The sequence below is a fragment of the Rhineura floridana genome, chromosome 1 (genome assembly GCF_030035675.1).
Source record: "Rhineura floridana isolate rRhiFlo1 chromosome 1, rRhiFlo1.hap2, whole genome shotgun sequence".
Classification (NCBI taxonomy): Eukaryota; Metazoa; Chordata; class Lepidosauria; order Squamata; family Rhineuridae; genus Rhineura; species Rhineura floridana.
The window spans coordinates 226310749-226323826 of record NC_084480.1 but is presented as its reverse complement, the minus strand read 5'-3'; the positions used below and the strand labels follow the sequence as shown (position 1 = coordinate 226323826).

Sequence of the window (13078 nt, the reverse complement as noted above, 5' to 3'; positions counted from 1 at the left end):
TCTGAACAGGGTGGTCCATGACAGATGGTGTTGGAGGTCACTGATTCATAGGGTCGCCATAAGTCGTAATCGGCTTGAAGGCACATAACAACAGCAACAACAACAAGAATAATGAGCATCACAGTTAATATACAATATAATTCACTAATAGGCAAAAAACCTTGCGGTTTAAGAACGTACCTATAGCCCACAGATATTTCTATCAAACTTTAAAAAGCAGGGAAATTGGGCAGCTACAGTGAATGCACCGGGGGAACAGGAGACCTGACCTCCTGTCTGAGATATTGTACTGTCCTACAAATTTGTCAAAATGCAAACACAATTTGGGTAGGTCTTTCACAGTCTAATCCACTTGCTGTGTAGCTTGGAAGAATTTGGTAACATGTGCCTCTGAGCATATGGTGAGCGGTGGCAATACCTGCCATCTCGAAAGATAAGATAATTATATTTTTGTATATGTTTGTTGGTGTTCTTCTTACTTTACTTCTTTCCTGTGTTACTAATGTTTCTACAGAGAATCTAAACTAGAAAATTTTATTTCCCTCATTATTCATCCTAGAAATCTATGTCAAATTTATTTTTATTAATTTCAAAGTCTTTTTATTGGTCATTGTCATAGGATGGTGAAGACAGCCTTTTGTGTTTCAAATTGGAGGTTATGTTCTATTTCTATTTTGGGTGCATTAACAGTTGAATCTGAAACTGCAGTTTGATGTAAAATCAGACTGATTACAATATGTTGCTACTTTAGCAGTGTTCGAAAAAAGAGGATGCATGTTTTCAGCCACTTTATTTAAGGCAAGGTGGGCAAGGTCAATTAAAAACATAGAGCACACCTAGCATTTTGCTAGAATATATTTCACTTCCCACTGTTTTATCTTGTGCAAATTGAGACACTCCTGAGGTCCACTGGAGACTATTCTGCAGAAGTCAGTGCCATTATTCCACAATTATGTTTGGAGTTTTTTTAGTGTAAATTTTGCAAAGTGTTGCTGTACTTCACGTATTCACAGGAACAAAAGAAAATGATTTCCTATAGGATAATTCACTAAAATTGTAAAGTAAATCAGACATATTTAAAGTGATTATCTGAACTATATCAACTGTCTTAATATTGTTGCTTCCTCCCTGCTAAAACAAGATCAGCACAGCACATGTCTTCTTTCTGTTATTTGGGCTGATTGCAGATGTTGCCACCACTCACCATATGCTCAGAGGCACATGTTACCAAATTCTTCCAAGCTACACAGGAAGTGGATTGGACTGTGAAAGACCAGCCCAAATTGTGTTTGCATTTTTACCAATTTGTAGGACAGTACACTATCTCAGAGAGGAGGTCAGGTCTCCTGCTCCCCTGGTGCATTCACTATAGCTGCCCAATTTCCCCGCTTTTTAAAGTTTGATAGAAATATCTGTGGGCTATAGGTACGTTTTTAAACCACAAGGTTTTTTGCCTATTAGTGAATTTCCCTGCTTTTAATCCGGGAGGTAAGAAATGGGATCCTGTGCAAGTTTGCGGAGAATGGGTTGATAATTTGCATGCTTATTGAGTTCAGTGGGCTTTACTCCCCTGCAATCATGCTTAGGATAGGTGAAACTGACCACGGGATGAGGAGGGAGGGGAGGAAAGGCAGAGGGGAGGACTGGGATGGGAGCAGGCAGGAGGGGGAAGGGAGGAGAAGGACAGGTTTGATCATTTGAATGTTTATTTTCAGTGGGATTTACTCCCATGCAATCATGCTTAGAATAGGTAAAACTGACCGGGAGGGAGGGCTGGAGTGGGCAGAGCAGAAGGAAGAAGGGAGAGGGGAGGGGAGAAGGAAGGGAGAGGAGAGGGGAAAAGCAGGTCAGATCATTTGCATGCTTATTGAGTTCAATGGGATTTACTCCTTTGCAATCATGGTTAGGATAGGAAAAACTGACCATGGGGGAGGAGGAAGGGGAGGGGGAAGGGGAAGGAGTGTATTGGAGGGGGCAAAGGATGGGGGGGATGGCAGGTGTGATAATTTGCATGCTTATAGAGTTCAATGGTATTTACTTCCGTGTAATCATGCTTAAGATAGGTAAAACTGACCATGGGGAGGAGGAAGGGGTGGGGGAGGAGGGGGAAGGGGAAGGAGGGGATTGGAAGGGGATGGGGATGGGGAGGGAGGGCAAAGGAAGGGGAGGAGGAGGGTGGGTTTGATCATTTGCATACTTTTTGAGTTCAATGGGATTTATTTCTGTGCAATCATGTTTGAAAATGGAAATGGACTGCCTTTGATTCGATCCCAACTTATGTTAACCCTATGAATAGGGTTTTCATAGTAAACTGTATTCAGAGGTAGTTTTACCATTGCCTTCCTCTGAGGCTGAGAGGCAGTGACTGGCCCTAGGTCACCCAGTCAGCTTCATGGCTGTGTGGGGATTCGAACTCTGTTCTCCCAAGTCTTAGTCCAACACTGACCTAGGGGAGGGGAGGGGATTGGGTGGGTGGGCACTGGGCAGAAGGGAAGCCACTTTCCTTTCCAAAAGCAAAACATTGTGAACAGTATCATTGCTTTTCAGGCGTTCCCCCACCTTTTTATTCTACAGCAGGCACATGTAGCCTCCCACCCTAAGCTGTCCCTGGCCACATCCACACCAGGCCTTTATTTCACTTTGGAGAGTCATAGCTTCTCTCAACAAATCCTGGGAAGTGTAGTTAGTGAAGGGTGCTGAGAGTTGCTAGGAGATGCCCTGTTCCCCTCACAGACCTTCAATCAGAGTGGCTGACTGTTAAACCACTCTGGCCGCTGGAGCTCTCTCAGTGGAACAGGAGTCTCCTCTCAGCACCCTTCACAAACTACACTTTCCAGGATTCTCTGAGGGAAGCCATGACTGTCTCAAGTGAAATCAAAGTCTGGTGTGGGTGTGACCCCCTGATTAGGCAAGCCCAACAGCTGTGAGTCTGGCTTTTAGAACTCTGACAGTTGGTTCTTATTGAGCATGCGACATTATCATAGGGTTCCAGCCAAAATTTCTTAAATTAATTAAAAATCAGCCATGCATTTTTTTAACGTTTAAACTGCAGAAGATGGTCAGAGTATGGGGCAAGGTCAGTATGAGGATTATAGGTACTCTGTTAACATGACTGATTTTTAATGAATTTCAACAGATTATGAGAAGTATGACAAAAAAAGTCTACTTTTTATACTTTGAACTATCTATTTTCTCTGACTGTTTTGTGTATCGCCATGAAAATTGAGAGGGTGGTTAAGCAATTGTTTCTGAGTTCAGGACTATAAGTTTTATAAGGTTTTGTTTTGAAATGAGCTTATAAGGGAAGCATCAGAATGGCATGGGGGTATTTTCAATTTAACATTGTGCAATGTGAAACATCCATGCTGCCTATAGTATACAGCCACTCTTGTGGCTGTATAATATAATGCATAATTTGCAAACTAGAAAATGTGAAGAAGCCTATACTGTCACAAACAGAATTGAACTGTGGGTTCACATTCAGCCTTCTTTTGCCTTCCTTTCTATCCTTCCCTTGCACTTAGATTTCCTCCTGCATTTCCTCATCTTTTCTAACAACAGTTTGCCATGACATCTGAATTGTGAATTGCACTCCAAACACCAATATGTAAACCTGCTTCAAGCTGATGGTTTCAAATCGTGGTTTGAGACAAGGCACTAACCATAGTTTGCTGATTTTGGAAATGTTTGCAAAATATGGAAAGAGAAAATGAAGAAGGCAACTACAGCATATTTCTAATTCTCTGAAACAAGATCATCCAAAGTATTTGCAGCCCATGAGAGTTGCCATTTCCAAATTTTAGTTTTATTTTGAAAATATCAGACAACAGAAAACAACAGAGCAGAAACTTTCTTTAAAATGATTAAAACCTACATGCCCAAGCTGTTCAGGTATGTTTCATACTTGTTCCACATTTGCTTCTGTAGCCAAGTAAAGTAAAAGAGTTGATGAAGCAATGAAGTCCAGCCAACTGTTTTCTGGCCACAGTAGAACACAAAGTCAACTTCCCTTCTCTGCTGTTAGCCATCAGCTGTACTATATCATAGACAAACAATACTTTTTTTGTATAGGAAAACATTTCAGTTTCTCCATTCTTCCACTACTCTGTTCCTTTTCTAATAATCCCCAAATTGGAATTTGTATTCTTTCCTATCCCTGCACTCCGAGTTGATTTTTGTGTGTTAGGTCCCCCTCCACACAACATTCATCACTTTATACCCACACATACACATCTCATCAGTACGACTTGCTAACTTCTTTGTTACAGTTTCCACTGTGTCACCTCCTGACTAATATTGGCCTCCTTTGGTCTCCTGTTCCTCCCCACTCCAATACAGACACCTCAGAGGAATCATGAAAGTGAAATTTGAAAGTGATGTGCTATTTCTACTATTAACTTCCACCCAGTGTCTTCCACACAGATTATCATATTAAGGCTATGTGCAAATTATTTGTAAATGTGCAAATTGGGTTATTTAATACATGCATAAACTTGGCAGACCTGCTTTGCTGTAATGGGAAGTATATTTTATGCAGCCATTAAAATTGTACATTGCTAGAAGAGTTGTTGTGGATGCAGAAGAATAAGTGAATTATTTTGAGCCAAGGCAGTACCACATTCTTATTTCTCCTTCTTCTGTATGACCATTATTTCAATCACAAGGAGACTTTCAATTTGTATTGTGGGGGGATATCTACTAGGGATGAGTGAGAATTTCGATTCAGTTCGCATTTCAAGCAGAATTTATCAAATTTGCACTTTGCAAAACAATATGAGAACTGAAATACAGCTATCCTTCAAAATTCGCATTTATTAGAATTTTGGGATGCAGTTCGCTAACTAAACAAAATTTATAAAATGCATGTATTAGGGGAAAGTGTGCATAAAAAAGAATACATGAGTGAAAATAATATGCATAAAGGCATGATGTTATGAGAAATGGCTTACAAAAATGTGTACCTTTGTCAAACCTGCCTACAAAAATGTTTATTCCCAGTAAAATGCTGGAGAATGAGGAATTTTTTTAAAAAAATTGCAGATTGCTGCAGAAATGTAGAGAACTGAATTTAACATTAGAAAAGTGAGAAACTGAGAGAACCGAAATTGACAGAGCTTTCCATCCCTAATATCCACATACATTAAAGTTTTATGAATTGTTGATCATAAGTAGCAAAATTATGTTGCCTCAAGTTGTGAAAAACATGTTGAGGGAGTCACAAGTGAAGAATGCACATAGATTTTGAAAAGTATTACATTTTATAGGAATAACTGGTACTATGAATCCACTTTTCAGTCCAGGTCTCATACAATGTCTACCACATGGAGGCCACTTGATGGTACTTCCCAAGCCTAAAGCTTGGGGGGGATGGGGCACCCCTCTAGAGCTGTGCTTCCCCCCTCCAAGCTTTTTTTAAATTGTCTTTTTAATTTGTGACATGACAGGCAATAACAGCCTCCGTTTAAAGAATGATAGCTTGTTTTAAGAACAGGAGCAATTTAAGGATAGAAACCTCTGAAAAATTAAGTGAATAAGGCAGGGCGAGTGCACAACAAAAGCCTTATTTGGAAAAGCCCCCAAAAGACTTTTCCTAAGGGTGGCATTTTTATGATCACAACGACCCTATAATTACAAAGTAATTCTGAAAAAAACCCAGCCTGTATAGTAACATGACCTTTGAAGAGTTAAATATCAGCACTTTGTATTATGGGCTAGAGTTAGACTCCACCCCTTAGGCTTTCATTTGCTCTGTTTTTCACTTTCAGTAGTGTTCTCTATCCGCCAGCAACAAAGCATGTTTATTTGCCTGCAGTAAAAAGTAAGAGTTTGTTTATTCTGCAGTTATTATAATGAGCAGGATTGTGTGCTTATTGCTAAAGGGTAAAATACAGAGATAAAGTGATCTGAAAAACTGGCTACCCTAAGTTACCCTTTATTCTTTTAAAGCACTCACTATACTCACGATCATAGTGGCTGTTTTTTCTTATTTTTTTTATTACTTGCTGGCAAAGGATGAAAACAGTCCTAGAGAAATAGAAATATTGTTGCATATACTTCAGTTAGCTAGGTGACTGGCTGGCCACCTAGGCTGTAACTCAGGCCTAATTTCTGCTTTTCTCAATATGTGCAGCTCAGTGTGAGGCCTTTTCAGGTTTCTGTACAGAAAATCCCACCCAGCAACTTGTAAAAAAAAATCCAATTGCTTTCCACAATTAATTTCCAATTGCTTAGTTAGTCCTTTATATAGCAGGAAGGGAAATCTAAAGGTCAGGAACAAGACTGGAAGAAGGAGCTGTCAAGGAGGAGTTAACACACCCTTATTTTCTCTCTGTCCTTTCCTAAACTTGTTGTATGGACAACTTTTGGGTGGCATCTGAAACTGAGATACCTAATGCAGCATCAAAGCTAAGCTCAGGAGCTCGATGTCTTTACCAAAGCAGTTCATGAAGAATCAGAATGCAGGGACAGACTACAGATGAAAGAGGGCTGCAGCTTTGGCAAAGTCAAGCTTTTGAGTCTGGTGTTCCTAGGGATCTCTAAAAAATGAGTGAGACAATTCAACAGTGTAAACTTCATTCATGTAACACACTCATGTTAACACACTCTCTGGATGGAGGAGGAGTGAAGGGGAAGGTCACTGCCTTTCCCTTCCCCGGCCTTGGTCCTCATGTCCTCTCCACCACCAGTGGGGGGGATTGGTTGGCACCATGTGCCGCTCCCCTCCCAAAGCCCCACTCACAAATGTGGCTGCCCCACTAACAAAGAAGGCTAGCTACAGGGCTGGTACTTCCTCATAAGAGCTTCTCCATGTAGGATCTATTAGTATACTCCCACTTGCTTCAGAGATTGATTGCTACCATGTGACTTGCCTTGCTGCTCCTAAAAACCTATTTGCTGAGTACTAAGACAGACCACATTATGGGAGCTGATCCACATTGTGACTGAGTACACACAAACAACTCAGTACATGGACTAGCCACTGCATAGAGGCAATGGGCAAGTCAGTTGATACATGTGTTGTGTAAAGAAATAAATAGTAGCTAAAGATGATAATATATGTAGCAGTGAATTGGTCCAGAAATGTTTTGTACATCAGCTTTTGTGTATTTCTTTTAGAACTGCCATTTATATTCACTCTTCAGTTGTGTTGCGGGTTGATATCTAGGAAGCCTAACCTTCCCCTTTCTGCTTGTAAAAATGAATCACTTTCACTGTCTTTCAGGAGAGAAACCATTCAAATGTGATGAATGTAACTTTGCTTCCACAACCCAGTCCCATCTGACGCGGCACAAACGTGTCCATACTGGAGAAAAACCCTACAGATGTCCTTGGTGTGACTACAGGTAATGGGTTCAGTCGTGAGAATAAAGAACTGGTAGAAGGTACATGATGACTCAGGTTCATGTAAATTGATAAATAAATATATTGACATAAAGTCCTCATCAGCACAGGATTAAGCCAAATAAAGGGAAAACCACTTATTTCTCAAATTGTGTTGCGAATGGGGACAGAACCCCTGTTTAGAAGCTTTTTGATGTGAGACGCTAAAGTGCTAATGCTGTTTATTTCCAGATGCTCTAGTGTCTGTTCAAATTCTCTGTGGAGGGACTTCTCATCTGCATTGCCTTTTCAGATCAGCTGCAGTTTTGGAAAAAAATCTTGGTTGAGTTGCAGCCATGACACTAAAGAAGAAAGTCCCCCTAAGAATTGAACAGGCTCATTGTCCATTAAGTATTTTAAATTGAACCACCTGCCTGTCAGTTTAGCGGCACAGATTCTGGTTTATTTGCTACTGTTGTTGCTTTTCCTGTGGATTCATGGAAAATATTCCTGCATGATTCATAGCCAGGAATGGATATCCTTTTCATAATTAGACAAGGAGGCTGTGGGTTTGCTACCTTTCAAATGAAACACAGCTTGTCCTATATAAGCTTTAGAGGTTACTTCTAAAGTGGAAGTGTGTTTTTTCTAATCTCACCTTGATCTGTATACATTTTTGTCATTTTAAATCTATCCAAAATGTTTGTTGTCAGAGCTGGGGGGGGGGGAATGATGACAGAAAAAGGTACTTTATTTTAAATATTCCATCACGGAGGCTTGTTCATCTATCCCCACTGACCCCGTGTTCAGCTGAACACCAAATTGGATTGTTTGTTGGGGCCAATGTTCATTTGTCTTACAAACCCTGTTAATAAGACTAAAAATACAAAAACAAAAATAAAGATTGAAGGCTATCTCGTGCCCACTATAGAATTTTATTTTATTTTCAATGAAAGTAGAATCAGTATATATTTTCCCCAGTAGAATGAAATTCTGGTTGTAATTATCTCACTACAAGCATAACATTGACATTTTAAGTTACCAAAAAACCTTTATTAAAGTGCTACTAATTCTACATAAGCATCGTTGTGCAAGTTGGCATATGCTCATTGGTTTGTTTTTGTTTTGTTTGTCCTTTTTGTAAAATAGCAGAATGAAGGTAGCAGAAATGAAATTTTTTAGAAAATGTTCCATAGTAATAGATAAGAAGCTTAAAACAGCCAGACTTGCAAACTGCATTAATTTTATAAATGTACCTTTCTAAAAATATGTCATGTGTGAAGGATATCCTACAGGCCTACGGATAAATGGAATGCATTTTAATATAATTATGTAAACTAAACTAAAATATTTTACATTTATTATGCATAATAAACTAATTAAACAATGCTTGGTAAGGGATTATAGCCTCTGACATCAAGTGCAGAAGGATTCATTGTGTGGATTCAGCAGCACTTGCATTCTGAGTTTGGGAGAGTGACTCTACAGAGACCACTTTTCTCTTTTTGGACAGCTTCCCTAGGGATTTCATAGTTTCCTTTATTTTGTATATGCTCAAACCTTGTATAATAAAGACCCATTTATAATATGTTCCAGTGTGTACAACAAAGTAATTAGAAGAAAACCAAGATGTAGGTCTTCTTTTCAAACTAAATAATCTTGTCTGTTCTTTCTCAGTTTAGCAGAGCAAGTGCTGAGTGTGCATAATTCTTTATCAGAAGCACAAATGAATGCACTAATGTTCGTAAGGAGGGGACCATCATTATGAAACTGATGGTTCAGAACAGTGTTTGTTGTTAATTTCAATAATCTTCAGCCACAATACAAGATGACATTGAATAACATCCCATTTTATTTACAAAATATTTGAAGATTATCCATCTCCAGGAAAGATATTGCACAAAACATTATGCCCAGGGTACATATTTGCCCATAGCCAAAGACTAGCCAGGTTGGAAGTCTCACCAGTGAAGTAGATATGAAAGCAAAAATATGAGAGTCTTCCACTCTGATATTGTTCACATATAAATAATTCCACTGAAATCAGTAGTTTTCCAAGTCATGTGTTTATAATCACCAGGATAATGTGTAGCCATGTGGACTAGCCTAAGGTAAAACTTTCTGTACATTAAATGTAAATGGACTGCCTTCAAGTCGATTCCGACTTATGGCGACCCTATGAATAGGGTTTTCATGGTAAGCGGTATCCAGAGGGGTTTTACCATTGCCTTCCTCTGAGGCTGAGAGGCAGTGACTGGCCCGAGGTCACCCAGTGAGCTTCATGGCTGTGTGGGGATTCGAACCCTGGTCTCCCAGGTCGTAGTCCAACACTCTAACCACTACGCCACACTGACTCTCACATTATACAAAGTTAAATAAGGACTGGGGTCTAAAACATCAGGTCAATGTTCTGTGTGCAAAAATAAGCTTTTCAGCTACCACTTAGTATGGCAGCTTCCCTGCACACCTTAAACATCTTCGAAAGATCAGAGAACATTTTGGAGTGGCATTTCATGAGGAACATAGTGCTGCTTCCAGAATGGAAAAGCAACCAGAGTGGTACACCATGGGGTGTGTAGGTTTCTCTAACCTTCCCAAACATGGTGTACAAATCAAATATCTTTGGCATACACATGAAGGAGGTAACAAATTTACATGGTCAGATGCAGTCAAATATCCCAGATTCCCCAGGTGTGATTAACAAAAAAAAAGTTGGAGAGTGTATTTCGAAGCATGTGAAGATATATGAGTTCCTCCTTTTAGGAGCATAAGTTTCCCAATACCAGCTCAGGCTATTTGTCCATCTAGAATAGTATTGTCTATCTGAATGGCAGCCATTCCCTAGGGTCTCAAGAGAGTGTCCTTTTCCATCATCTGCAACCTTTAAGCAAAGCAATGAAAAGCTTCATAAGGATGACAGAGATGAAATATGCCCTATCTCCTTTCCCCTGTCTTGAAACTTGTTTATCTAACTATAACAGGACTATAACAGGAGAGGCCAGCACAGAGGGCCACCATTGTGGACCTGGCATCACTACCCCATGATGCAGGGTGATAGTGAGATCAGGGCAGTATGGGCATACTGCAGAGCCAATCTGGTGGTCCCACTGATGTGCCCAAACCACCCTGACATCACTGCTGTACTGCCCTCTTCTCTCGTGCATGTAGATGACATCAGGTGGGAGTTGAGCTCCCCCTAGCGGTCAAAGGCAGAACCGCTGTTCAGATTTGTGAGGCACTTCTGGCTTTCCGTAGCCGGTTCAATCCAGTTCAGTTCTGCCTTCGCCCTCAGTGGTCATAGATAGCAACCTCTATGCTTCATCCTTGGCTCAAGCCTGGGTTTTTTTTGCTTTTTTAAAAAACATCTGTCCTGTGTTTTTCTTGTGCTATGTGCTCCCTGCATTGTTTTGAGACCCTGTAGTCTATGGTTTTTGCTTCTCTTCATCTCCATCATTCCTGTTAAAAAAGCAACAACAACCTCCGTTTGACTCTCCATTTCTGTTAAGTCCCTCATGCTCCTGCTTCTCTAGTTGTGGGTCTCCTCAGTCCTTTGGCCCCTGTTGCCTTGTTCCTTCTTTTCCTGCCACCATTCCCTCAATTCTCATTACTGCTTTAGCCGCACCCATCATTTTGACTGCTATTCCTGCATGTATTGTGCCTGCCATTGTTGAGAGCCTGCTTGCCTTCTCTGCTGCCCAAAGCACCATAATCACTCCTGACCACCAGCTACACAAAAGCAAGCAGAGGTCTGGGAGACATAGTACTTCTACTGACAGTCTTCTGGTCCTCACCCCCCAAGACACAAGCCATAGCTATGTCCTCTGTCTCTGTGCTGCTGTCTCTCATGTCCGATGAACCAATTCCCTCTACATCATGCCTGGGTCAAGCTACAGCACATTCTCTCTCTGGGGCTCTGGTTCAGTCAAGCACTGTTAGCAATTCTCATTTGGCCCATTTACAGTAATACATCTGGTTTGAGAGAGAGAGAGATACCAGTACCAACAGCATTAGGGTTGCCAAGTCTTTGGTTTTTGCCTGGAGACTCCGGTTTTTTGGAGTTACCTTAATTTCCAGACTCTTAGCTTTCATTTAAAAAAAGAAAGAAATGCATTTCTAGGTGGTCTGGTTCAAGAGATATACACCAAAATGTCAGCCACCCCCATGCAACTTCTGTTAAAAGTGGGCTGTTCTAATCCCCACCCTTTCAGGTTTTTGGCCAATAAGTGAAGTCAGGGTTGTGATTGACAAGACATTTTCTGACATCCAGGCAAGAGCTAGAACCCACTGCAAATCTTGAAAACAGTTTCCTTTTCCTGTTTGTCTGCGCATCAGAAGTTGAGTAAGTGTATAATATGTTATACTTTTAAGGCGGCAAACAAGTTTAAATTTTACTGGGTTGTTGAAGAGAACAGTTTATTTGTCTAATTCATAACCTGTTTTGCAAACCTTCCCAATATGAAATTTTAATCCATTACCCACTTTTCTGGGAGTAAAACTGCAGTGCTAATCCCACATACCTGGGAGTAAAATGAAAAAATGAAATGGACTGCCTTCAAGTCGATATCGACTTATGGCGACCCTATGAATAGGTTTTTTATGGTAAACGGTATTCAGAGGTGGTTTGCCATTGTGTTCCTCTGAGGCTAAGAGGCACTGACTGGCCCAAGGTCACCCAGTGAGCTTCGTGGCTGTGTGGGGATTCAAACCCTGGTCTCCCAGGTTGTAGTCCAACACTCTAACCACTGTGCCACAGTGAATTCAGTAGGGCTTACTGTTGAGTAGACATAGTTAGGATTGTTCACTTTTGAGTGAACATAGCAAAGGATTGTGTTGTAAATCTCCCTCCAATCCTTTTTTAAAAAAGCAACTAGGCAGGGCTTACTTAGAATTTTTAATAGAATTAGAATGTATTACCCACCCTTCACCCAAAGGTCAATGCTTTTATTTGGTAGGAAACTAATACTCATCTAAAAAAAAAAAAGTTCTGCAATGGCCAACTGGTTTTGACAATAAACTATTATATAGGGTGTATGTATTTTTACATCTCCAGTGTGTATATGGAATCTTTCCAACAACCCTGAGAGGCAGGGTTGCAAACTAAGGCAGTTAAAATAGAAATAAATCAATTGAAAATTCAATAACTATAAAAAGTACAAATCACTTGCAAAACAGCTTAAAGTGGCATGATTCTGAATTTTGGGTTGGGTGAGTGACGTTCCTTATCATTTGGTTGCAGTTCTATGCTCACTTACCCATTTGAATACATTGCGACTTGCTTCTGAGTAAACATGCATAGGATTGCACTATAAATATCTTTACATGTGTAAATAATAATTTCTTTGACATTCTTGCTTATATAAATATTTCTTCATACTATGTCTCGATATGTATCTAATTTCACACTGTGGTTGTATGTTATTATTTCCTCTACATTTTAAGTGTGCCCTTTTTTCTTGGGGTGGTCATGATTCCCTCCTGTTGTTTTCATCTTGAGGGGCAGATTAGGCTGAGAGATGGTGCATAGCCTATCATCACCAAGTAACCATTGTAGCTGATTTCCAATTTAAAAAATAATGATGTAAATGCAGGCAAAGATTATGAAGTAATGCAGATATATTTAAAGCACATCCAACTCTCATTTAAAGCGCATGACTTCCCCCCCAAAAATCCTGGGAACTATAGTTCCCCTCTCACAGTTATAATTCCCACCACCCTTAACAAACTACAGTTCCCATGATTCTGTGGTGGGATTCATGTG

At 40.2% G+C, this 13078-nt stretch overlaps 1 protein-coding gene across 3 annotated transcripts in view; it reads left to right on the top strand.

The window, feature by feature from the left end:
- ZNF407 (zinc finger protein 407) overlaps positions 1 to 13078 on the top strand; it is a 592912-nt gene that overhangs the window by 377632 nt on the left and 202202 nt on the right. For all 3 annotated transcript variants that reach the window (XM_061594384.1, XM_061594394.1, XM_061594402.1), the window contains one exon: positions 7223 to 7343. In XM_061594384.1, coding sequence (XP_061450368.1) covers positions 7223 to 7343 — 121 coding nt within the window. The remainder of the gene's footprint in view (positions 1 to 7222; positions 7344 to 13078) is intronic.